This window comes from Nerophis lumbriciformis, linkage group LG08 (assembly GCF_033978685.3).
Source record: "Nerophis lumbriciformis linkage group LG08, RoL_Nlum_v2.1, whole genome shotgun sequence".
In the NCBI taxonomy this organism is placed as follows: domain Eukaryota; kingdom Metazoa; phylum Chordata; class Actinopteri; order Syngnathiformes; family Syngnathidae; genus Nerophis; species Nerophis lumbriciformis.
In genome coordinates this window covers 38,508,730-38,535,132 of record NC_084555.2, presented here as the reverse complement: position 1 = coordinate 38,535,132, position 26,403 = coordinate 38,508,730, and the positions used below count along the sequence as shown (strand labels likewise).

General features: G+C 39.4%; 2 protein-coding genes across 7 annotated transcripts in view; one reads left to right on the top strand and one right to left on the bottom strand.

The window, feature by feature from the left end:
- rtn1a (reticulon 1a) overlaps nucleotides 1–14,631 on the bottom strand; it is a 36,232-nt gene extending 21,601 nt beyond the window's left edge. The window contains exon 1 of one of the 2 annotated variants that reach the window (XM_061968876.2): nucleotides 14,230–14,631. In XM_061968876.2, coding sequence (XP_061824860.2) covers nucleotides 14,230–14,446 — 217 coding nt within the window. In that variant the 5' untranslated portion in view covers nucleotides 14,447–14,631. The remainder of the gene's footprint in view (nucleotides 1–14,229) is intronic. The other variant, XM_061968877.2, reaches the window with a different exon arrangement.
- Nucleotides 14,632–14,811: 180 nt separating this feature from the next.
- The window catches only part of lrrc9 (leucine rich repeat containing 9), a 32,111-nt gene continuing 20,519 nt past the window's right edge, over nucleotides 14,812–26,403 (top strand). The window contains exons 1-12 of one of the 5 annotated variants that reach the window (XM_072913684.1): nucleotides 14,812–14,943; nucleotides 17,704–17,784; nucleotides 18,002–18,220; nucleotides 18,328–18,468; nucleotides 18,548–18,611; nucleotides 18,687–18,757; nucleotides 23,633–23,815; nucleotides 24,050–24,205; nucleotides 24,283–24,449; nucleotides 24,543–24,674; nucleotides 24,749–24,925; nucleotides 25,000–25,111. In XM_072913684.1, coding sequence (XP_072769785.1) covers nucleotides 14,929–14,943; nucleotides 17,704–17,784; nucleotides 18,002–18,220; nucleotides 18,328–18,468; nucleotides 18,548–18,611; nucleotides 18,687–18,757; nucleotides 23,633–23,815; nucleotides 24,050–24,205; nucleotides 24,283–24,449; nucleotides 24,543–24,674; nucleotides 24,749–24,925; nucleotides 25,000–25,111 — 1,518 coding nt within the window. In that variant the 5' untranslated portion in view covers nucleotides 14,812–14,928. Of the gene's footprint in view, nucleotides 14,944–15,679; nucleotides 15,720–15,751; nucleotides 15,835–17,227; nucleotides 17,785–18,001; nucleotides 18,221–18,327; nucleotides 18,469–18,547; nucleotides 18,612–18,686; nucleotides 18,758–23,632; nucleotides 23,816–24,049; nucleotides 24,206–24,282; nucleotides 24,450–24,542; nucleotides 24,675–24,748; nucleotides 24,926–24,999; nucleotides 25,112–26,403 lie in introns of those variants that run through there. The other 4 variants (XM_072913686.1, XM_072913685.1, XM_061968873.2 and 1 more) reach the window with 4 other exon arrangements.

Genomic DNA, 26,403 nt, shown 5'->3' with positions numbered 1-26,403 from the left:
AATTTGGAGGTAATCCTCCTTTTTCATTGTCCCATTTAAAGCACCAGTTCCATAGGCAGCAAAACAGGCCCAGAGCATAATACTACCACCACCATGCTTCACGGTGGACATGGTGTTCCTGGGAACACCTTTTCTCCTCCAAACATATTGCTGGGTATTGTGGCCAAACAGCTAAATGTTTGTTTCATCTGACATCACATGGACAAATATCTTCTGGAGGAAGGTCTGTGGTCAGATGAAACATAAATGTGTGTACACATATACACGTTTTTGTGTATATGAATTTATATATATATATATATGTATGTGTATATATATATGTATATGTATGTGTATATATATGTATGTGTGTGTGTGTGTGTGTGTCAACAAAAAAAGGTGAAATAACTGAAAACATGTTTTATATTCTAGTTCCTTCAAAGTAGCCACCCTTTGCTCTGATTACTGCTTTGCACACTCTTACCTAAAATGGTTTTCACTTCACAGGTGTGCACTGAAAATTCGGAAAATAAAAAAAACACTTTGATCACCGAAAACAGCGCTGCGGAAACTGGATGTAAACAAGATGCACGCAATTGTCTTGAGCGTATTCAGCATGTCTGCGATGTGAATGTAACTTTAATGGATCCGAAATACATCCGCCCACAGCGATCTACAAAATGTGCGAATATTGAGAGGACAGTGGAAGTCCAACAAGAGCAGCACCGCGAAGCAAGTGTGACGTCATGCTTGCTGTAGCTCTCTTTTCGTTGGGGACATTAAGGGACACAAGTAGAGTCTCTAAACAAGGACATTCTATAATAACACCAGAAAACGATGCAAGATTTGTTGCAGTCGTTTTTAATTAAAAAATGTAAGTACATTTCAACAAAGTACATTGTACTATAAAAAACTTCAATTGAAAATATGACTAAACTACATAAAGATATATGGTAATATTAATTATAATTTGTTTTTGCCTTAGAGAAAATCATATCGTAATAGCAAAATATGTGATGTCATGTGACCACGCCCCTAACCACGGCCCCACCGCCACAGGTATTTTGGCAATCTAGGGGAAACCCTGTTTAATACTCTTTTGAGTTGTTTACACTGTTCTCAACAGAAAACAAATGAAAAGAAATAGGAGTATTTAGAATCTCAAACAACATTTTTCCATCACACTGTTGTTGCAATATTTTGTGGTTAGGACACATTCTCGTAAATGATTACCGGTAATACTGAGAACTGATTAAATGCGAGTGGCAACAGAAGGCGTAGTCGTGCATCACAACACCAAGGAAAGACAATGTTCCTTTTGTTCTTTTTAATTACTTTTCTCCCTCATTATGTCACCCAGGCATAAGACAGACTCTTCTGATGGCAGTGCATCAAATAAAAGGAAAGTGAAATTAGACATCGCATGCTGGTTCAAGTTGTTCAACTGTTGCGACACTCATCAAGGATAAAAACAGTATCTTTGAACTTAAAAAAATGATCTACTCCTTAAAAATGGACAATGATAATTATGCAGCCCAGTGATCTCATTATTTAGACATAAGCTTGTCACACAATGTGCAAGACGACCATGAAATAAGTGGTTTTCTATTGTTTACATTTCTGTTCAATTATTGAATTGAATTATCTTTTTATTAAGGTATTTATATGTGCATATGTGTTTTATGTAGTCCTTTAGGTATAACTTCCAGCTTGCACTAAAACTGGACTTATGTTAACGTAGAATTGGAACTTGATCGTAGACTAAGGACTTTCTGTGTCTACTCTGTTTGAAGTGTCTCACTTTTCTATTAATAAAGCCAGGTAACAGGTAGTAATACTTAAGTAAAACCATAGCAAATGTTCCGAGGCTTTAACAAGAGGTGCATCAATCTTAATTATTAAAATGAACGACAAACTAGTCCTGATGTGATTGTGCTGCAAGGTGATGTAATATTGGATTCCCATACGGTCATGGCGTGACTCATACTTTTAATACTTTCTACTCTCATAATACATTGATTACCACGTCTGACTACACTTAAAAATACTGACCACTTATTATTACATTTAAATGCCTGTAAAGGCACACATTAAATTGGGGAGATGACAAAAGGCAGCCTAACATGAGAGTACAGATACAAACTAAATGACTTGCAGATGTCAATAAAAAAACAAGCTTTGCTGTAAACAGTTGTCTACTTTGAGTTGCATTGATCCTAAACAAAAGAAGCATACAATTATGGTAAGAAGCGTCACAAAAGGCCACGGAGGACAAATGTTTTTGTTACATCGGCCTTAGGTAAATCAATGGAGAGGCAGTTTGGATAAAAGCGAACCTATTTGGATTCTGTGGCCGTGATGCAGTATTGATTCTTGTTTTTTGTTTGCTTGGATGGATATTTATGGATGGATGGAGAGTGTGTGGGAGACTGTCTGCGCCACGCTGTCAATTTAGTGTCACTTCTTTAAATTGCCATTTCACTTCCATTTCAATGCAGAATTTAGCAATAAAGCATACAGATGCAGGCATGCATTCGCTTAAATACCCTTCACTGCAAGCCATTGGGATGTTATTTTCTCTGTGATGATAGCTCTCAACCCTTAAAGTGTACTCTGCTTAGGGATTTACACTAACCACATGCACAAGAGATGGATCAAGCATCACGTTTCACTTCCTGGCTCCTAATCGTTCTGAGAGAAAACCCAAGGGACAGTAGCGCATGGAATAGTTAGAGATTTACTGAAATAAACAATTGTCCACAGCGACAGCACATATGAAGCATTTACAACACGCTTCTAATGGCTTGTAGTTGGATAATGAACACCACAGACCACTCCCAATCACTAAGTCAATAAAACTCATAAAAGTGAGGCTAATTGGGACAGGAAGTGCATTTTACACACACACGTGCACGCACGTGTACACACACACACGCACACACACACAGAATATACAGAATAAATCTAAAAACAAATGCTTTTGTGAGCATGTTATACAGTATTGTTTAGTTTAAAATACTAATAGAAATTGGTAATTGAAACTGTTACTTTCTCGTAAAAGTACCTAAAGGACCTTCAAACAAGTCAAATTCCTTGTGGGTTAAACACACATGGCCAATTAAGCTGATTATGATTCTGAGATTCATGTAATAAAACGGTTACTATCATTTTCGTGTGTGTGTGTGTGTGTGTGTGTGTGTGTGTGTAAAGACCCTTTTTACATGCGCTAGTTCTAATTCGATCGATGGGTGCCTCTGGAACACAAATGTGTATATGACATTTCCAGGTAATCTATTACATCACATCTAAATAAGGTATCTTGGCAACTACGGGTGGGTATCGTTTACATTTTAACCAAAATAGGTGCCAAATCGGTGTTTTGAAAAACAATGTTTTTCTATTTTTGTGTGTCATGCAAGTTGAACAACATATTAATTTAAATACTTCAATAATACAGATAGTACCTCTAATACAAGTTTAATTGGTTTTGTGACGGCACTCTTAAGTCAAAACACTTCTAATAATATACAGCCTTTACCCTGCATAGCAGACTTCTATGGTGCCTCCTTGGAACTGCTTCTCTGTCAAACACACCATCAGCAGCTTTTTAATATTTTAAATGTTGTTTTAACGTCCTTGGCTGGTGTTAACGACTCATTCTGCTTCCGTATGTTGCAGACGAGCAGTGCTGCGCTCCAACAGCTTCACCAAGTTGTCAACATGCTCGGTCATGTTTGTGATTATTTATTTCTTTAATTCAATGATTATCATCCACTTCTTCTGAGAACTGTCCTTCACGCTCACTTTCTTCATTCCCATGGTTGGAAAAACTAAGTTTTGCCGATCTCTAGCTATAAGATAATGTTGACGAGTAAGACCCCACATGTTTCAGCTGGATCTTACAGGGTTTACTGTGGCCTTTGTTACGCCACCTAGTGTTGGGCATGCTCGTAACCCAAAGTTTTACTCGCAACCTAGAGCATAACAGCAGAGAGACAGTTTATATACTGAGTTAGCACTATATAAAACAACTTAAGTATGAATTCAACAATTTTAAATAAAAACAACAAATTGTAATAGTTAATGTAGCAAAAAATCAGTAGCAATACAAAATAGAGAAATGTGGTGGGTGAAGCGACTTGCTTATATTATGTTGTTCAGAATCTTGTAAGAAACATGTTTATTTTCCGCCATAGAAGTGAGGATTGCCGACTTAAAAGTGGATATGCACTGTGGAGGGACATAAGCCGCTCGCGAGAATGCTACATTGCGTTGTCGCTGTCAAATTTGCGGGACACCTCCAGAATGTGTCATCAACATGCATTATCACGATATAACGATAGATTTAAAGGCCTACTGAAATGCGATTTTCTTATTTAAACGGGGATTGCAGGTCCATTCTATGTGTCATACTTGATAATTTCGCGATATTGCCATATTTTTGCTGAAAGGATTTAGTAGAGAACATCAACGATAAAGTTCGCAACTTTTGGTCGCCCATAAAAAAGCCTTGCCTGTACCGGAAGTAGCAGACGAGTAGCGTGACGTCACAGGTTGTGGAGCTCCTCACATCTGCACATTGTTTACAATCATGGCCACCAGCAGCGAGAGCGATTCGGACCAAGAAAGCGACGATTTCCTCATTAATTTGAGCGAGGATGAAAGATTCGTGGATGAGGAAAGTGAGAGTGAAGGACTAGAGGGCAGTGGGAGCGATTCAGATAGGGAAGATGCTGTGAGAGGCGGGTGGGACCTGATATTCAGCTGGGAATGACTGAAACAGTAAATAAACACAAAACATATATATACTCTATTAGCCACAACACAACCAGGCTTAAATTTAATATGCCACAAATGAATACCGCATAACAAACACCTCCCCCCTCCCGTCCATATAACCCGCCAATACAACTCAAACACCTGCACAACACACTCAATCCCACAGCCCAAAGTACCGTTCACCTCCCCAAAGTTCATACAGCACATATAGTTCCCCAAAGTCCCCAAAGTTACGTACGTGACATGCACATAGCGGCACGCACGTACGGGCAAGCGATCAAATGTTTGGAAGCCGCAGCTGCATGCGTACTCATGGTACCGCGTCTGCGCATCCAACTCAAAGTCCTCCTGGTAAGAGTCTCTGTTGTCCCAGTTCTCCACAGGCCAATGGTAAAGCTTGACTGTCATCTTCCGGGAATGTAAACAATGAAACACAGGCTGTGTTTGTGTTGCTGCAGCCGCCCGCAATACACCGCTTCCCACCTACAGCTTTCTTCTTGGCTGTCTCCATTGTTCATTGAACAAATTGCAAAAGATTCACCAACACAGATGTCCAGAATACTGTGGAATTTTGCGATGAAAACAGACGACTTAATAGCTGGCCACCATGCGGTCCCAAAATGTCCTCTACAATCAGTGACGTCACGCGCAGGCGTCATCATATCGAGACGTTTTCAGCAGGATATTTCGCGCGAAATTTAAAATTGCACTTTAGTAAGCTAACCCGGCCGTATTGGCATGTGTTGCAATGTTAAGATTTCATCATTGATATATAAACTATCAGACTGCGTGGTCGGTAGTAGTGGGTTTCAGTAGGCCTTTAAAACTCACATTGGCCACATTTATATCGTATATCGTCTATATTGAGCAACCCTACTATAGTGTGTGCATGCAATAAGGAATTGGTTTCCAATTTCATGATCTAGGTATGCTAATCTGATCCTCAAAAATGTAAATACAATCTAGTTAAAGTACCAATGATTGTCACACACACACTATGTGTGGTGAAATTTGTCCTCTGCATTTGACCCATCCCCTTGATCACCCCCTGGGAGGTGAAGGGAGCAGTGTCTTTGGTCTTTGGTATGACTCGGCCGGGGTTTGAACTCACGACCTAATGATCTCAGGGCGGACACTCTAACCACTAGGCCACTGAGCAGGTAGTCATTATTATAATTAGGATGTTTTTTTTAAATAAATAATTTCAACTGAATGAATGGTTCCATTTTTTTTCTTCCAGGATGTGTTAATGACAACATTCAGGCTTGCAGTAAGTTGGTATTCTTTACGATGTACTATTAAGTATTGATCCAAAGTAGGATTGTTTGGTCCTTTACTGACTGACACATTCTGTCCTGAATCTTCAGAGCAGATTTTTCAAAGGCTTGCATCACTCATCATTGTTGATATATGCCTGTTAATGCTCTGTGTTGTTTCATCTTCATCAACACTTTGGAAAATACTTTACACCGCTCTCTGTGGAGAAACATGAGCTAAGCATTCAGTCGCCCAAAAAGCAGTCCTGGATCATGTAAGACCACTAAGTGCTTTGTGCACATGAGACAGACTGTCATGTGCAGCCTCATCCCCTTGTCTCTCATGATGTGCTGATACTACTGTCTGCTCCACTGAGGGAAGAAGTGGATTGTAGAAGGTGTTATGCTCACTAGAATCAGTAGTTGACATCCATCCATCCATTTTCTACCGCTTAAGCGCTGGAGCCTATCTCAGCTACAATCGGGCGGAAGGCGGGGTACACCCTGGACAAGTCGCCACCTCATCACAGGGCCAACACAGATAGACAGACAACATTCACACTCACATTCACACACTAGGGCCAATTTAGTGTTGCCAATCAACCTATCCCCAGGTGCATGTCTTTGGAGGTCTATTGCATTTAATACAGTATTTATTTTATTGATTTAAGTGTAAAACTATATGTAGCTGTTGCTGAGAGTTTGCATGCTTTAAATGTGTCATAAATAAATATTAATAAATAATTTAATAATGAAGAGTTATAAAATATTATTAGAAAATGTGTGATTGTAAAACCTCCTGAGCAAAATGTAAATGTATTGTGTTGCAAAGCGGAACGATTGTTGTGATGTTGCGACCCCACAGACAGTAAACAAGGCAGGACATGCAAGAGGAGAGGATGCTTGAGCACGTTGTCTACAGCTCCTCGAAAACTTTAAGTGTATTCGATGATTTGTGTAAAACTTCAAGAAAGTGATTATTAGAACCTCTTTTCGTTACAAGCAGCCAACGAGGTATTGTATTTTTGTAATTTAATTTATTTCCGAGTGTTTATTGATGGGAAATCAAAGTCTGATGTACTGTATTTTGTAAGTTCTCGCGGCGTGGATGGTGTGTACAGCAAGAAGGAGTCAATAAACGGCCGTTTTACAAAAAGAACTTTACTGTGTTGCCGTGTATCGAAAGGAGCTACACTATACGTAAACTAGTTAACAGGTAGTAACACGTAAGCAAAACCATATCAAATGTTCTGAGGCTTTAACGAGATAAAACAATTTGTCTAGGTGCATCAATCTTAATAATCAAAAGAAAGACAAAGTAGTTTAATAGGTGTGGCTTTGCATGTGCCGTTTTCTTTCATTTGGCCGATAAGGCAGTTATAAAAGGTAAAGTTAAAGTACCAATGATTGTCACACACACACTCGGTGTGGTGAAATTATTCTCTGCATTTGACCCATCACCCTTGATCACCCCTGGGAGGTGAGAGGAGCAGTGAGCAGCAGCGGTGGCCGCGCCCAGGAATCATTTTTGGTCATTTAACCCCCAATTCCAACCCTTGATGCTGAGTGTCAAGCAGGGAGATAATGGGTCCCATTTTTATAGTCTTTGGTATGAATGGGCACCACCGCACCGAAACCTGGTTCCTTAATAACACCGGTGCCAATTAAGCGGTGATAGTGTACCTGGACTGAAAAAAGCAGCTATTGGTGGTTCATTTTGGTACTAAATTAAGGCAGTCTCAGTCAGCAATCTTGGAGGTAATATTGTGCAAGTAACGTCTTATAAGTAATGTACAGAGTCTGACGCTCTTTATATACTTATTACTGCCCATAGCACGCCAACAGCAGCCATCATAACACCGTTAGCGCTGCAGCGCTAGACTAGCTAGTAGCCACAACAACAACACAGCACTTCCTCATTATACACCAATGACGGTTACAGCGGACAAGATTGCATTCCCCAATCCCTGGAACTTTGAACATCGATATGACAAAAGTCTGTGTTTCTGCAATAATTATGACAATTAGTTGTGGAATTTTTTATAGTTTCACTAGTCTGTTCAAATTGAACGTTACAAAATTTCATAGGAATAAAAAGGGTTGTTAGGGCAGCACGGTGGAAGAGGGGTTAGTGCGTCTGCCTCACAATACGAAGGTCCTGAGTAGTCGTGAGTTCAATCCCGGCCTCGGGATCTTTCTGTGTGGAGTTTGCATGTTCTCCCCGTGACTGCGTGGGTTTCCTCCGGGTACTCCGGCTTCCTCCCACCTCCAAAGACATGCACCTGGGGATAGGTTGATTGGCAACACTAAATGGTCCCTAGTGTGTGAATGTGAGTGTGGATGTTGTCTGTCTATCTGTGTTGGCCCTGCGATGAGGTGGCGACTTGTCCAGGGTGTACACCGCCTTCCGTCCGATTGTAGCTGAGATAGGCTCCAGCACCCCCCGCGACCCCGAAGGGAATAAGCGGTAGTAAATGGATGGATGGATGGATAAAAAGGGTTGTTGCTTTGAACAAAAATGCGCATGTTTTCCATTTTTTTTATTACCGGTTCAGACACTGTTTAGGCACCGGCATCATTTTTCAAGTACCGATTTAGTACTAATATGTGTTAAATGTAAACGGTATGCCTCCCTATTAAAAGTTAAAGTTAAAGTACTACTGATAGTCACACACACCAGGTGTGGTGAAATTACTCTCTGCATTTGACTCATCCCCTTGTTCCACCCCCTGGGAGGTGAGGGGAGCAGTGAGCAGCAGCGGTGGCCGGGCTCGGGAATCATTTTGGAGCTTTAGGAACTCCATTAATAATTTTCACGTGACCTACATTTTGAAGTGTGATTTAATTCGTTTTTTTAATTGTTTAACATATTTGTGCTGTATTGAATTGAAACAAACTACTATTTTAAAGAGGAATATATATATTCTCCTGAGAACCAGCATCCACTACAGTAGACAATTGTGTCAAGAGCTACATATTTCGGGAAAATGGCCTTTACGCATTTCCAAAAGGGGAAAGTATGGTATTTTACTTGGTAATAGAGTAGTTTATTAATCAAAATGGCCCTTTATCAATATATTGTAGATACACGTTCATAGTTAGCCATACTTCTGAAAAATCCCCCTTGTTGCAAGGTTAGGGTATTTCTGCATAATTATCATTAGGATTAAATAGGATGGGTGTTCCATGTTCAGCCAGTCCTGTGCTAATGTCAGGAAAAATGCACAGGCTGCTGCAAGGCCCCCAGTTCATGACCCCCCCCCCAAAAAACTAACTTTACTAAAACGATGCAGCAAGTTTCATTATTTAAAGCCCCTCAGTACATGAAAAAGTTTTGTCCAAATATGCTGTGTAGTTCAGATAGAATCTTGCTGACAAACAAATGGCAACCTATCCTCTTTTTTGCAAGAGAAATGGTGTTGGATCTATAGGACTGTTGCACATTTACGGCATCATAATGCAACAACAATGTATGTCTCATAAAGACTTGACAAGGTGGAAAATGCAGGTAATGCTTGTGGTGGCAAAGTGAACAACATTTAGGTCAGACATGGATCGATTACGGTACTGAGACGGGGAATTGTAGACATCTGAAAAGGATACAGTTTCACTAAGGACAGACTATCCTTTCCAGCTATTTATTGCTTCATCCCCAACTATTTCCACTTAGAACCTTCAATTTGTGACAAAAACACTTTTATTATTGTGATGAGAACAGAAAATTAACAGAAATAATAATAATCTGACACTCATGACGGTAGTGTGGAACTTCTGAACTTCAAGCTCACTGTCGGTAAAATTCAATTAAGCCGGTCCCTGTATTTGATGAATATGAATTATGACAAGTTTAATTTTAGTCATAGCCAGTAAAATAAAAATGACAGGAAGCCAGAAAGCTGTTTTTTTTTAAAACCTTTTATGAATTTTTCAGTAAATGAAAAGTGCCCAGCACCAGTTTAGTTTTACTTGCCAGCTTTAGCAGTGAGCTCCTGATTGAAAATAGCACCCACAATATGCTTAGGAGTTTTACCAATTTAGAGCAAAAACATGGATTCTGCTATAACAATTACATAAGAACATAACTGAAAATGCGTACAAATGTAAGCAGTACAGTGGATCCATGCATATTTGTGAATGTGTTATCGATATACAGTATTTTTTTGGGGGAAAAACACCCATTCATGCTTTTTCTATCCAAAAATAAGGATGCTTTTTTGCTGGGAACTGATTTCATTCACCTTTAAGTCGGTAATAGTTTATAAATACATGACAATAAAGCATAAAACGTACAACAATGTTCAGTGCAAGTGTCAAACCTAAGGCCGTATGTTTTGTATGGCTTGCGTAACCTGGAAATAACGTGTGTCAATAAAGTACTTTATCTTTCTTATATATATTCTCATATAGGGCAGCACGGTGGTACAGGGGTTAGTGCATGTGCCTCACAATACGAAGGTCCTGGGATCTTTCTGTGTGGAGTTTGCATGTTCTCCCTGTGACTGCGTGGGTTCGCTCCGGGTACTCCGGCTTCCTCCCACCTCCAAAGACATGCACCTGGGGATAGGTTGATTGGCAACACTAAATGGTCCCTAGTGTGTGAATGTGAGTGTGAATGTTGTCTGTCTATCAGTGTTGGCCCTGCGATGAGGTGGCGACTTGTCCAGGGTGTACCCCGCCTTCCGCCCGAAGCAGCTGAGATAGGCTCCAGGACCCCCCCCCCCGACCCAGAACGGGAAAAGCGGTAGAAAATGGATGGATCTTTCTTACACTAAATGTATTCGATCTTTCCATTTTGACAGAACATTTTGTACTGCATGCAATTGCATATTTTTTAAACGTTACTATTATCTCATAATTAGTGCTGTCAAATGATTATTTGTTTTATTTAGATTAATCACACTTGAATTTGGATTAATCTTGATTATCACAGGTTGTTACTTACTCGCATAATTTAAATTTACTTAATGACCCTAATATTTAGACACAAATGCAATTTTATCGTCAGAATATCATCTACGAACATGATTTGGTTGAATATAAATTATTGACGGCGTGGCGCGGTTGAGAGAGTGGCCGTGCCAGCAACCTAAGGGTTCCTGGTTTGATCCCCACGTACTACCAACCTCATCACGTCCGTTGTGTCCTTGAGCAAGACACTTCACCCTTGCTCCTGATGGGTTGTGGTTAGAGCATTGCATGGCAGCTCCCGCCATCAGTGTGTGAAATGGTGAATGTGGAAATAGTGTCAAAGCGCTTTGAGTACCTTGATGGTAGAAAAGCGCTATATAAGTATAACCCATTTACCATTTATTTATTTCATCAATACTTGTTAACGGTTTTATTTATAGTCCTGTCTGGGTGTATTTTGAAGTGAAAATAGCCAGTGAACAAACCAGTCAGTCTCCTCACTCAACTTTGCACTGACATATGCATTGACCTTATCACTGACCGATGTAATTTCTTTGATTAATCATATGAGTTACCTTTTTTTTTGATAGCCCTACTAAGTAGTTGAGAAGGAACGGTCTAATTAATCAAAAACCAATAGGGAATCTTAAAATATGTGATACAAAAACACACAACTTGCCCGCTGAACTATGTGGACATTGTAAAGAATGTCTAGTAGTATCATACACAATTCAAAAATACACCCATTGAACCCATTTACTCGGCCTGATAGGTAATATGCAAAACACTCTCCACACTTGTACATGTTTGACACATTAGAGCTGCTTGAGGGACATCGATAGAAATTGGATGGATGGCTAGATATTTCTGATGGATTACAAAGCATCTATACTTCATATTGTAGTGGTGAGTAATCTAATCCGGCACACACATATTGGCGGCCAATCTTATTTGGCAGATTCGGCGTGCACATATTTGAGTGGCGGACAATCTTATCCGCCATGCAGTGCCCACACATATTGGCGTGCAAGCTTAATCGGCACGCACATATCCAAGTGGCGGACATTCTTTTTTGATTGATGATGAGCAGCCAGGTTAGAGACGTCCGTGGTCCTTCACTAAACGCAATTAATTTTAGTTACAATATATTTTTTTACACAAGCGTGTTTAAAGTGTTTGCCTGCCAAGACAAGAACAGGCACATTCATCTGTTTAGAACATTATCTCAGTCCCACCATCTTTTGTTATTCTACCGTAATTCTAGTTCTGCTCAGTTCAGGTTGTTGTGCAAATACTCCTAAAGGCACACTGCGTAATATTTCAAATTATTCTGTTGGCAGCAATGAAAAGAGTGGATTTGAATGAGGACCTTATCAGTTTAAATGTAAATAAAGTTTTATAAATGTTACAATATTACTTAATTAAAGAGGAAATTTGACATACTGTATTTGTATGTTGTGCCAACTGTTGCAAGTTGTCTGTACTGTAAGAGCTAAATGCTTTGCAATATTGTTGAATGTCAGCAATTGTCTTCCAAGAAGATTCACTCCATACTTACTATAGTAACTACATCTGCTCCTGGGGTAGACTGACTGTTTCATGGGTGCCACCCCTGAAGAAATAGTCTGGACACGCCACTGACCGAGAGCAAGCACTAGCAGGTATGCTAATAGCTAAGCTCGCGAGAAACAACCAAATAAGAAAGTGCTTAGTAAAGTTTAAGAAGTGTAGATGGAACCACACCGCAGCACAAAGTGAGCAGATATCAACAGGAAATAGTCTAGAGCAGTGGTCCCCAACCTTTTTGTAACTGCGGACCGGTCAACGCTTGAAAATTTGTCCCACGGACCGGGGTAGGGTATGGTATTTTTTTTAAATTTTAGTTATTTTTATTAAATTTTATTTTTTTTTGTCATAAAAAAATACAATCATGTGTGCTTACGGACTGTATCCCTGCAGACTGTATTGATCTATATTGATATATAATGTAGGAACCAGAATATTAATAACAGAAAGAAACAACCCTTTTGTGTGAATGGGGGAGGGAGTTTTTTTGGGTTGGTGCACTAATTGTAAGTGTATCTTGTGTTTTTTATGTTGATTTAATAAAAAAAATACAAATTAAATATTTTATTTCATTATTTTTTTAATTTTTTGTGTGGCCCGGCACTAATCGATCCACGGAACGGGACAGGGCCGTGGGCAGGTGGTTGGGGACCACTGGTCTAAAGCAGTGGTTCTCAAACTTTTTGCCACAAGTGCCACCTCATAAAAAACGTGGCTCTCAGGTCCCAAAATAATAACCAACATTTAAATACAGGAGCATAGTAGGCCTAAATATTAATTAAAAACGAGGCAGAGATTGTATTCAAGTATATTTAATATGATTGGCCACTGTAACATTACACCCACTTTGAACAGTTTCAATAGTTTACATTTTTAATCAAGTGATTGTTTTGCGTACCACTGGATGGAGCCTGCGTACCACAGTTTGAGAATCACTGGTCTACAGAGATGATAATATAGCAAATGTTGGTGTGTCAGCATTGTCGCAGCCAGAAGTCGACACTACACACACCTAAGAGGAGGACGGATTGATCCATAAGTTGGTTGTGTGAACACCAAGGGTAGTATCTGTGTATGATCTGTACTAGAGTGACAAGCGGTAGAAAATGGATGGATGGATGGATAGAGTGATTAGATCAATATTTTTTGTTAATGTTTAGAAATTCAGAGAATAAGTCCCAGGAAACATGAGGACCTTGACTTAGGCAAAAAATGATTTAAAAGAGTACATAGCTTTTTTTCCCCTTTTGTTTAGTTACTGTGTACCACTGACGTTGTTTTGCGCAAACAGTTGTATGTATTAAAAGAAAACGGAACTGGTTAAAATATTGTGTTAAACTGTCAATATAGCCATAAGTAGATAACTATACAGTGAATACTTGTAAATGACATTGGCCTATTTCACTCATGGGTGATCGATCCTTAATATTCCTTACTGCAGGTTGTTATTTGCAGTGGTGCAGTACACTTTTATACTGGACTGACACTTTTTCATTTACTGAGAACGGTTTGTAACATGTGTCCCCTCTCCTCTAGCTAATGATGCAGTGCAGATGAAATTATAACCACAATACTGTGTCTTGAGCAGGCCGCCATGTCAGTGTGTGTGTGTGCAGCAGTTTGTTGACGTAATTGCTGCAATTGCAATGTATGGGTGGCAGCAGTGCATACAGATAAGAGGATCGACTGTGCATGGATTTCGCCGGTTTTTTTTGCAAGTATTGAGGCTGCACCAACTTACCTGTAGATGCAGTTTCCATAGTAACGGGGGGCCTTTTCCCGTCGTCCTGGTACGGATGAAAATGTTGAACCAGGTCGTCCGCAGCCTCGCCGCCTCTCGGCTTCAGTTCGTCGCCAAGCTCGTCGAACTGAGTCGCCGTGTTCCCATACCTCCCGCCGTAGTCCTCGCCGAACCATTTCCCATCCGAGCCGAGCTCCTCGCCGGACTGCGCGGACATGCTTATGTCTGGTGTCGGGACAGCAGAGTCCGTGAGTGGAAGTGTGCGTGTGTGCTTGCACGGCGCCGATGACTGGTTTAATATTGTGCGGCAAACACGCAGCGATGCGGCGCGTCACTGGCGTGTGTGCTTCCTGGGATGGGCAGCAGGAGAGGAGCCGGCTCGATTATTTTAGTTCACTGCTCGCTCCCAGTGTGACGTCACGGTGACCCGGAGGCTCGGGGTCGGCCCTTATTGGTGACATACACAAACACGAGAGAGAGCCCTATACGTCTACAAAATGTCACGTGGAAGCTGCCGTGCATCTATATTATTATAGTTAAAAAAGCACCCCAAATGTGAGAGCATTTTGTGTCACGGGGGAAACCAAGTCATGCAGTATGGCGCCATCTTGTGGCAGTGAGAATATGGACACTTTTAACATGGCTTCTTAGCAACCAGACAGGTCAAACATTACACAACACAGCCGGACAACCAAAGTCATGTTGGGAGTCAAGGTACGCAACTTTCGTGTATTTCTTCCCCCTAAAAACAGCCATTTTACGCTGTTTAGGTTAATTTATAACGCGTGTCTATCACGTTTGGGTTTCTGTCAACTTGGGTTTAGCAGTAGTATTATTGTTTACGCCTGGCGGTTGTGTTGGCTAATTAAAAACAGTATGTGGTCAGCCATAGCTTCTACTATTGAAATCCTACTGTATAATGTAGCCGTGTGTCTTCCCCAAATTATTTAGTTCTTACAGTTTAATGTGAATAATATGAAGCCTACAGTACAGCTTTCACCCCTTTCAGCAGTAAATATGAGCATGATGGGTAGCATTCGCGAATTATATGAGCCATAAATTAATTGTGTGATCTTAAAGAATGATATTGTTGTGCTATTCGATATATATATTACCTGAGCTGACAGTTAATTAAATGACAGCACCAAGTATTTACTATAATCAACCAAATACTTGAGCTGAAGCACTACGATAATTATCTGTGTGGACTTGTTGACACCAAGGAGTGTCCCTCGCTGTTTAAGGCAAAAAATAGACGCTATAACGAGCTGCAGTCAAAAGTATGTTTCGGTACGAGATGTGTTGGACTGAACCCACTAGAAGGTGGCTGTTGTATGGGAGTTGGCGACAGCTATTTGTGTTACGTCTGTCAAACAACGCACCCTACTAGTTGAGCTACTAGTTTATCAGCTTGACCGAGGCGCCAAATTCCCACCAGCCATTGCGACAATCTGCATTGTGACATCACCTGGAGACGCTCTCGCGGTGACGTGAGATTTTTTTTTGTCGACATTTGAACACTTTTTTTGAATGTTTTTGTGATGTTTTGTGACCACCACGTATGAACCAACAAATGCTTGTGACGCCTTCGTGTAAACATCCACTGTAGGTGCTTTCGCGTAATGGCTCCACTGGAGTGGATTTATAACAACAACAATTTACAGTAATTCTACATGTGATGATGAATGTAGCATCCTAAAATAATGTGATTTGCTTTACTTGCGAGATTAAAAGTTCAACACGACGTTGATCAGCTTTAGATAATGTTAGATTTGGCTGAAGTTACACAAAAATGTATAGCAGTGTATATCAGCACACTGCCATTATTGTCTACATAGCTGGCAATACAGACGAGTAGGCTTACCAAGCAAACTGTGTTTTTCTCACAGTCAAATCATGGTGGTGGTAGTGTTCTTATGGTCTGGGTCTCATCTGCACGATTGCTGCTGGCACCAGGGAGCTGTGGTTTATTGAGGGAAACCTGACGTTTGTCTATGAGGTTCTGATGTTGAGCATGATCCACTCCCTTGGGAAGTTGAGTTCCATTACTGCATGGCAGTTTTCAAACATAAGGAGCCACCGGCTGCTTCACCAGTGATCATCATGGAGGAGTGAAAGAGCATCTCCGATTAAGGCAGGGCTAGACACCCACTTGTGTTGCTAGCTATTTAGACAACAATGGATGTGAGTTGACTTATTTGTAGAGGATAGTGAAAGCGCATTGCTGTGCAAGCTGTACACTGACTACTCTAAGTTGTATCCCAAGTTGTAAGTCAGTAGTATTGTCCCTTCACAAAATATATAATCAATTTGAGCGTTGTACTTATTCACATTTGTCAGACATTTTATATTCTATTTTTAAATATATTTGTCAATACTCTTGTGTAAAATAAAACAAAAGCAATTTGTTTTATATATACTTGCGTAATAAAAAAAATATAAATTATTTTTTAAACTGTTTTTAATATAAGTAAAGGATGTGCTGATCGGACGTTGCCCATGTGTCTTTTAATACAGATCGCAAACACTGTTCCCGTCCGACACTATTTTTTGGTGCCTCGGCTGACAAGCGACCAGCAGCTAACTATATGTTGCTTCTCTAAATTAATAATAATCACCCCCCCATACTGCAAATATACTGCATTTTCTAGTTTCCTAAGTATCAATATTATCATGTAACATTATCACTGGAGGAAGAGGCTAAACATGTTACACACTGAGAGCAAGACAGGAGCAGGCATGCTAATAGCTTAGCTTAGCTTACCGCTAAGATAGGTTGAAACGACACTAAGAAATAAGCGCTTAGTAAAGTTTAGGAAGTGTAGCTGGAACAGTGTTGCAGCAGAAAGTAACACAGATTTACAAGTAGATTAATAAGAGTCTAGAGAGAGGATAAAATAACTGTTGCTGTGTTAGCATTGTCACAGTCTGTACACAACATGTAAGAGGAGGGCGGTTCTTGCCATACATTGGTGGTGTTGATACCAGAGGTAATTATCAGTATATCATCGATACAACAGTAATTCAATATTTTTGTACTCTCAAAACTGTTGTCGTTTTTGTTTATGTTTCCAAGCTCAGGGAATAATACCCTGTGCCCAGGAGGACTATGAGGGCAAAACCAAAAGGCTTTAAATGAGTAATAGAGTACATTTTTCTTTTCTTTAGTTATTGTGTACTATTGACTTTTTTATTTGCTCTAATAATTGTATATAACAAAAGAGAAAAAGGAACTAATTTAAATATTGTGTTGATATTTTTAAACTGTCAATAGCGCTCACCATAAATACATATAAAAAATTACAGATTCACAGTTAATACATGTGATCAGTATTGGTATCTCAATCATTAATGATGGAAATCGGCAGCATAAAACACTGATTGGAACATCCCTATAGTAAGATCTTTGTCAAAGTGCGTATCACAGAAATGAATTATGCTTTATTAACAAATAAACCTGCTTTATTACCGCAGATGCAGTCCATTTCTAGGCATAAAAGTGCAAAAAAAAGTAGGGAAATGCTTCGTCGTGATGAGGAGGTGGTCAAAGAGATGGTCAGTATTTTAAATACACTATCATGTGTTAGACTCCTGCATCAGCATTAAGTGACTCTATACAATGTAATGTGATCCATTACAGAAGTTCAGTTTCTAAAAAATCTGCCATTTTCTGCCTTTCTCTGTTAAATGACCTGAGCATTATTCTCTTCAAACCTGGCGGTGTGTTTGCTCAAATTTCCATTGTCAGTATGTCAATATCGATACTTTCCAGTGCATGGCCAATGGAATTTCCTATGATGACCTCTCTCAAGAGGAGCTTGACATCACTTTCTTGGAGATCTTCTTGAGTGGTTTTCCACGAATGGTTGGCCTTTCTTACTTCCCGAAGCTGCGCCATCTTAATATTGTGGGGCAGGACATAAAGCGCATTGAGGGTCTTGAAAGCCTCCCTTTACTCCAGGAGCTCTGGGTAGTCCAGTGTAAACTGACTGTGAGTGAATTTGACACTAAAGATGATATTTTAGTTTTACTTGTACAACTTAGCTGTAGACTACAGTTCGACCACATAACACCTCAATCTGAATCTTTTTTTTACAGAAAATATCTGGACTCCAGTATTGTCTTGGGCTCAAGAAACTCTTCTTGTATGATAACAAAATCAATGAAATAAAGAAATTAAAATTGCTCGTCAACATAGAAGTACTGTGGCTCAACAATAACTCCATAACACATATACAGGTTTGGATAAAATTAATGATTTTACATTCAATGATTTTCTGGACAACAAACTTATTTCATGTTTTCCTTTATCCGAAAGGGCTTGAACAAGCTTCAAAAGCTAAAAGAACTAAACCTTGCTGACAATTATATTCAAAGAATTGGTATGTTTTTTTGCCCATATAGTGTTTTTTTGCAAAGTTGAATCAGTGAATAATTTTTTTTGACATACTTTTTAGGGGCCAGCCTTGATAACAATGTCAACCTTCACACTCTTAATCTGTCCGGGAACAGGATCTGCTCCTTCAAGGTGAGATTTAAAATAGAAATGTGTTTTGCTTTTGTGAAAAAGTCTATCATATTTACTATTTAAAAAATCCTATTAAAATGCTTAGCCTTCCAAAAGGTTTTTGTGAAATACCTTACTCCGGTATCCAGTTCACATTTTCTTCAGTTTTTAGGAATTGAACTTGGATATCCATCCATCCATTTTCTACCGCTTGTCCCTTTTGGGGTCGCGGGGGGTGCTGTAGCCTATCTCAGCTGCATTCGGGCGGAAGGCGGGGTACACCCTGGACAAGTCGCCACCTCATCACAGGACCAACACAGATAGACAGACAACATTCACACTCACATTCACACACTAGGGCCAATTTAGTGTTGTCAATCAACCTATCTCCAGGTGCATGTTTTTGGTGGTGAGAGGAAGCCGGTATTATGACAAAAATAGTACCTCTTAACACAATGTCTTACAGCACTAATAACAAAAGTGTGGCCATTTTTGGGCCACAGCTCCTTTTTTTATTGTCCCTTGGCATATTCTAAAAGTAAACTTCATTATTAATTAGATTAATTGTCTAAAGTATATCACATCAATACGTCACCAGTTTGAAGAAATACCAGTGTTAGAAAATAACCACGTTAATAACGTCGGAAATGGTTTTCCTGAAATAAGTAATCTAATTACAGTGATAGTCAGTTTTTTAATACGATTCGGTTTTCGACAAAGGTTTGCCCCGGTTTTAGTACGCTGTCTCGCTCTATCGTACAGCCAAACATCGCACATAAAAAGTCTGTTTCCTGGGTATTGTTCAGTGGAATCGTGTGCCCATAAAGAATCCCCGCGTATTGGCAATTTAATATCTGCGCATTTTCTGATTAAGTACACCCTCAAAATAGTCCACCATGGGACGAAAGAAAGTTGCAAGTGACTGCGCTTTGATAAAGAAGGTGAGAAACACTATTGAATTAGAGAAAGAACTAGTAAAGTATGCAGGTGGCGTTTGCGTGCCTCTCAGAAATGTGGCGTGTTATTGTAGCGTCCCAACAGAGGAACACAGTCTGTTGCTGTTATTTAACTTTATTCCGACTTTAACACATCAATAGTAGTCGTGCTCAGTTCTTCCAACAGCGTTTATCTCCAACTTGCACACACTGTCTCTGTCCTTTTGACACGCCCACACAACACTTCATCATTCCCCACCAATCACACTCACAAGATGTACATTCACAAACATCGGAACCCCAAACAAACACAACACAAAACTGGCCTTTTTAGGATGGAAGTACAGCCACTACTTGAAAAGGCAAGAACATACATGTAAAGGTCACATTATGTCCTCCAGCCAAGTCTTTGTCCCTGTAGATTGTGGGTAACTCGAACCTCATAAAACATCTCAACACATGCCAGGTATTTGAAGTTTAAAAAAAACCCCAACAACTTAACAATTGCTTTGCCTGGTAACTAATTACATTTAGGAAAGAGTAATTACTATTTTGAGAAAGTAGCATGTAAAAACTAATTACTAAGTATTTTTCCCAACACTGGTGAGCTAAAATGTTAATGTTTTCTTTAGATTGCTTAACATAGTATTGACCTACATTGGATCGGTTTAAGCATCTTCAATGTCATTCAATTTTTATGTCTGCGGCACTCACTGAAAAAACTTTGGACACCCCTTTCTTTGTCTTTTACTGCTTTTTGTATCATTTTTTGTTTAATGATATAAGAAAATTGTTCATATACATGTTCCTTATAGTTGACAAGCAACTAGTCAATACAGCATGTTCCCGGTTTCTTGCCCAAGCTCAGCTGGGATAGGTTGCAGCTCACTATCACCCTAATGAGGACAACAAGCAGTGTAGAAAATGTATGGATGGATAATGCTCATTTACCAATTATGATACTGACAATATTGTTTATGTTCACGGTTTCTTTAATATAGTAGTAGCTAACTTACTAGCCTAATTGGTTCTGTGACAGGGCTCTTAACACAAAACACTTCTATGTCAAATCAACGTGTTGGCCCCCCAAAACAGCTTAATTTTTAAATTTAAAATTCCTTTCAAAAAGCAAAACAAACTGTTATATAATATTGTAAAAAAACAATACAATAAAATGTACTCCAAACAACTACAGAAGTTTTATGAAGTAATGTATTAATAAAGTACAGCATTTACTTTGGAGAGTGGACTTCTCTATCCAGCTGCTTCTCTGTCATACAAACCATCAGCAGCGTTTCTATATTTTTATGGATAAATGTCCGTGGGTTGAATATTTTAACATTCCTGGATGGCGTAATTAACTCATCCTGCTTCAGTGGGGCGCAGACTAGCAGTGATATGTATGATTTGCGTCATAACGTTGGCAACACGCTTGTTTTTGATGATTTATTTTTTTAATTCAATGAATATCATCCACTTCTTCTCAGCACTGACTTTCTTCCTTTCTATAAAAAACTAAGTTATGTTGATCTCTAGCTATAAGTTAATGCTAGCGAGTAAGACCAGGGACCTCATATTAAGAGTTGTGTGAATTTCCTACTTTGGATGTACAGCCAAATTCTCTGAAACGCCTTTGGAGACGGCTTAAGGTAGAAAAATTAACATTTCTGGTGGACATTCCTGCAGTCAGCATGCCAACTGCACGCTCCCTCAAAACCTGCGACATTTGTGGCATTATGCTGTGTGATAAAACTGCACATTTCAGTGCAGACTCTGTATTGTGGGCAGCCTAAAAGCCTGGTGTATACTCTCGCGTCGCGTAGCTTGTGTATGTGACGCCGTCGTCCCCTCTCCCTCTGCGTAGTTTCTCGCGTAGCCTACATGCACCTCCCAAAAATCCTAGGTTCGCGTCGCCAGCGATGCAGGACACAGTAATTGGTCAGTATTTGCCAAGGACTCAGGCAAGCAGACTTTGTGCTTGAAATGCACAAATGCTTGAATGAAATGAAACAACAGTGATTAAACAATTGCATGACAACTGATATTGTGCGCTCGGTGCGCTCTAAAAATAATTACTGTATGTGTCGTTTTTCAGCTTATTGTGTTGTTGTTGCGCTCAGAAGAAGTCACAAAGTACGACACTCTTTTAAACTTTTATTGTCAATCTTGTGCTAACAACAGGTTCAACTCCGACACATATTCTTTTTCGTGCACACATATCTTTTTCTCTCACACACAACACTTCTCTTTCTCCGTCACTAATCTTTCAGGCATGGTATACTATGAAACTCTGAACATTACCATACAGATTAACACCGTCATGTTGTTAACTTACAATAGTTATTTAACAGTTTTGTTTATTCACTATTACATGTTTCTCTCTTGTCCAAAGTCCCGAATGGCCGAATAGCGTTGCAGATGATAATAGTGTCTTCTGCCGTGAGTCGTTCAGAAGTTGCACAGTTCATCTTCACAAAGGTATTTTTCTCTGGTTTATAAGTGAAACGTCCATTAAAAGTAAACTGATGATTGGACATTATTAGTTTCAGTGTCGGCAACGATGTTGCTTGGCACAGGAATTAAACACACAGTATCTAGTCAACAACAGCTGCAGTTGTTCCTTCTGAAGACACTGTCCTTTTTGTGTTTTGGAAGAGAATTACAAGTCTGGCACTAACCCCCACGGAAAAACTATGAATTAAACAAGATGCCGTCGGAGTGGACACAAGCTACGCAATGCAAGAGTATATTCCAGCCTTAAGGCACACCTGTGCAATACTCATACTGTTTAATCAGCATCTTGATATGCCACACCTGTGAGGTAGTATGGATTATCTTGGCAAAGAAAAAATGCTCACTAACACAGATTTAGACCGATTTGTGAACAATATTTGAGAGGAATAGGTCTTTTGTGTATATAGTATAAGTTTTAGATCTTTGAGTTCAACTCATGAAAAATGGAAGCAAAAACTAAAGTGTTGCATTTATATTTGTGTTCACTGTAGTTCCATTGATCAGTATTCATCAGCACACAGATGTCCCACAAAAGTTCCTGCAAGTCAGAAGTTCCTTACGTTCTTCTTTCTCACCGTTGTCAAATATGTTGTAATAGAAATACACAAGAAATAGGAAATAAACAAGTCGCCGTGCATACTCTGATTCTCGTGTGTTCGAAAAAAGTTTTTAGGAAAGCCCCAAACTGTTTTCAACCAATCAGCGCTTTGAAAGTTCCTCAGGAACTTCCAAAAGTCCCACCTCGCTGGCAGGAACTAATAAAAGTTCCTGAAGAAGTATATCTATGTGAGTAGTTTTTGATGGAAACACAGGAGAATCTTTACTTACCCAGTAAATGAGAAAATTCTTGAAAAAGCTCCTGCAATGGAAAAAAGCCTTCTGATAACTCCCAAAATAAATATAATTTGTGTAACCTACACCAAAATGTGTTCAGATAGATGCCTGCTAACGGCCAGATTAGAGTTTCATTTCAAATGATGTAATATTTGGTTTGAAATATTTTACATTTAAACATGCCAGCGTGACAGAGGCGAGCCGGCTGGGCGAGTATGAAACCTCACTCTTTGACGACTTCAAGAGTAGTGCTGACTGCTAGGCTGCCGGTTCAGGCTTTTAGTCGAGTGGCGAGCACACTCGTCTCTCATACGGGCAACCAGGGTTGCTTGCCGTAGAGAAGGGCGTTCGCCAGATTTTTGTGTGTACGCGCTCTTAATACATGATGCCCCAAATGTTTCGGGCTGATCACTGTGCTTTTGCTACGGCAACTACTGGCGGGGATGTTCATACAGTAACACAAATTTTTACTTGCGACTTAAAGCATAATAATTAGCCAAGAGACAGCTCTTATCTCACAACACTTTATGTCGGGGTGCTCTTAGGTTGAGGCACCACTATTGTTAGTTATTCTGTGTTTTAAGTACTACAAACGTGTGTGTTTTTGTCTCAGGAGCTGACTCGGCTAACCTGTCTGCGCCGGTTGAGAGAACTTGCACTGAGTGACTCCACGTCAATCCCAAACCCAGTGTGTCGGCTATGTAACTACACGACACACGTCCTGTACCACTTGCCATTACTTTTGCTACTTGATACCTATGATGTATCAAGCATGCAAGTCAAGGAAGCAGCAGAGGTATGAGCTAAACATACCTAAATATTTAAGTACTTTAAATAGTTTTGAGATTTCTTTAAAGCTGTCAAATGTTATTTGTATTTTTACAATTCTTAACTGGGGTTTAATTTACATTACATTTACACATTATATTTGAGGAATTTTTTTGGCAACCATTACATTTTTGCAAGATTATGTCCTGCATATTAACTTCAAAGTCCCCCCTCAGGGTGACATGTGCTTTCCTTCCAATAGTCCACCGTAATGAAGAAGATGATGTTTTACAACATGCGTGCACACACTGCTCGGCAAAATCTGTCGGAGAGTAGGCTGCAGCTTATGGAGAAGAAGAAAGCCTCCCTGGAGTCATCCAAAGAAAGCATCCGGTCACTAAATTACACCTTAAAAAATGTAGGTAGACCTCCAGAAAGTGTTTCAGGAATTTCATAGTCAATAACTAACCTTTAATCGTTGCGATGCATTCCCAGCTTGAACGTGAGCTTTGGAAGAAGTCTTTAGAGGATAGTTCGAATCGCAAAGTGGAAGATTTCAGCGCGGAAATTGACACGTCTGACCCTCCCTTGGAGGAAATACTACAGAAAAAAATTGAAAAGCTAAAGAAGAGACTGGCTCTTTGGATCAGGAGGCTGCATGAGTTAGTTTGTGTGTTAATGTTGAGAAACAACAAAAAATATAAACTTTTGTACATTTGATCCCAAGTCAAAAATTATGCTTTTTCTATATGCAGAACAGAAAGCTGGTATCAACAAAATCTAGACCAAACAACATGCATGATGGAGGACACCGTTCAGTTTCTGTTGACAGAGCTCCAAAGTGTCGGAAATATTCGTTTGGAAGAAGGCAGCACCACAGACCCTTGGTACTTGTGTGATATCACAGAACAAATTGCACACTTTTGTCCCTCTTTACAAATAATTATATTGTCTTCCACAGGTTTAATTCCTGTCATGACCTCTTGCTCTCTCGCTTCTCTCGCTCGGACTACATGAGTCTCGGTGTCTTTGGTGTTAAGGTCAACAGAGTTATCCGCATCCACAACAGTGTGCTGAGGCTTCGCTTTAAGGAGAAACTTCAATCCCTGCTGGTTAGGGAGGACTCAGCTTTTACACAGTAAGCCACTAAATAATAAAAAGCAAACATGTTTTTTTTGTGTTTTGCACATCTAATGTAATCATTTTAATTAGGAATCATAAGCGACTGCTCGAGCACTTGTTTTACATAGCTGACTCTGAGCAAAACACAGACGATGTTTTGTGCATCCTTGAGGACGGCTTCAAAACAGCAAAAGAATATAAGGTATTTTTTAACTCAAGTTTCAAATGGATACCATAAATTCTCAAATTAACGCCTCGGCACTCGGGAAAACAAACTAGTTGGCTTTGTGCAATATTTGGCTAAATGATAATGATAATTTTATGCTAAAACCGAATCATATGAAAAATTGTCAAGTATGAAAACCGATGCAACACCATCCTTTAGATAAATGACTATGTGGTCAATGAGCTAAGTTTTCCTTTGCACTTTTTCATGCACTCTAAACCATTATTAGTTTAAAATAGTAGTTATTTTTTAATTAAATTAAAGATTTTTAGATGTTAGATATTGTTTCTATATTATCTGATACAGGTGATCAATCTGAGCTACTTTAAATGCATGCATTCTGCACAAGCCTGTCGTTGTTAGTAGAAGAATACAATTGTAAAAGTTATTTTAAAGAAGAAATGGACAATACTCGCTTCTCGGAGCAACTCTTTGAGACTGCAAAGGTGGTGGCAAGAAATTTTACCTTGTCATGGCCATGTTTTTTGCAGTGTCAAGCAGTCCTCCCAGTAGCCAGCACACCTCTCTTCCAATTCATTTAGCTTTAGATTTAACATATATATTTATATTTAAGACTTGGGTTTTAATATGACTTAGATTTACATTTATGATTTAGGTTTAGATATAACATTTACATTTAACATTTAGATTCAGATATAACATTTAGATATAATATTTAGAGTCAAGATTTAATGTAAACTTAATTGTGATGAAAATGAGCTAAATGTGAGAAAAGTTAGTTAAATCTGAGAAATATATCTGCTCGAAAAGTGTGACTGAACATTCTACAGTTCTAGCATATTCGAACAGAAATCTGTAAATGATGAAGGTGGCGATGTTAGACTACATTTACAACAGAGTTAATTGCTAGTTAACATTACATGAGCAAAATTAATCTAGTGTAGCAACCTGCTTGTGTTGTAATGTTGGTGTTTAGAATGCAGGTGTTTGTGTATGCCCCTTACCAGTGTGTTTTGTAGATAATGACACACTCAGTTTCCACACTGGCAAAACACCATTCAGGTGTTTTGCCAGTGTGGAAACTGAGGGAGAAATATATGCACAAATTTTGAACTCAGCACTGCTTCTGTCAAAACGCTACATTACTTACAATACATCAGTTGCACAATATTACTTTCTTCAAGTGTTATGTTGCAGGGGGCTGAGTCTGCATTAATTTAGCACCAAATGGCACACAAATACCTTCCTAGTTTTTGGTCTAGTTACTGCTGTTTATGTTGACAACAGTCATTACGGTACTCATTCCT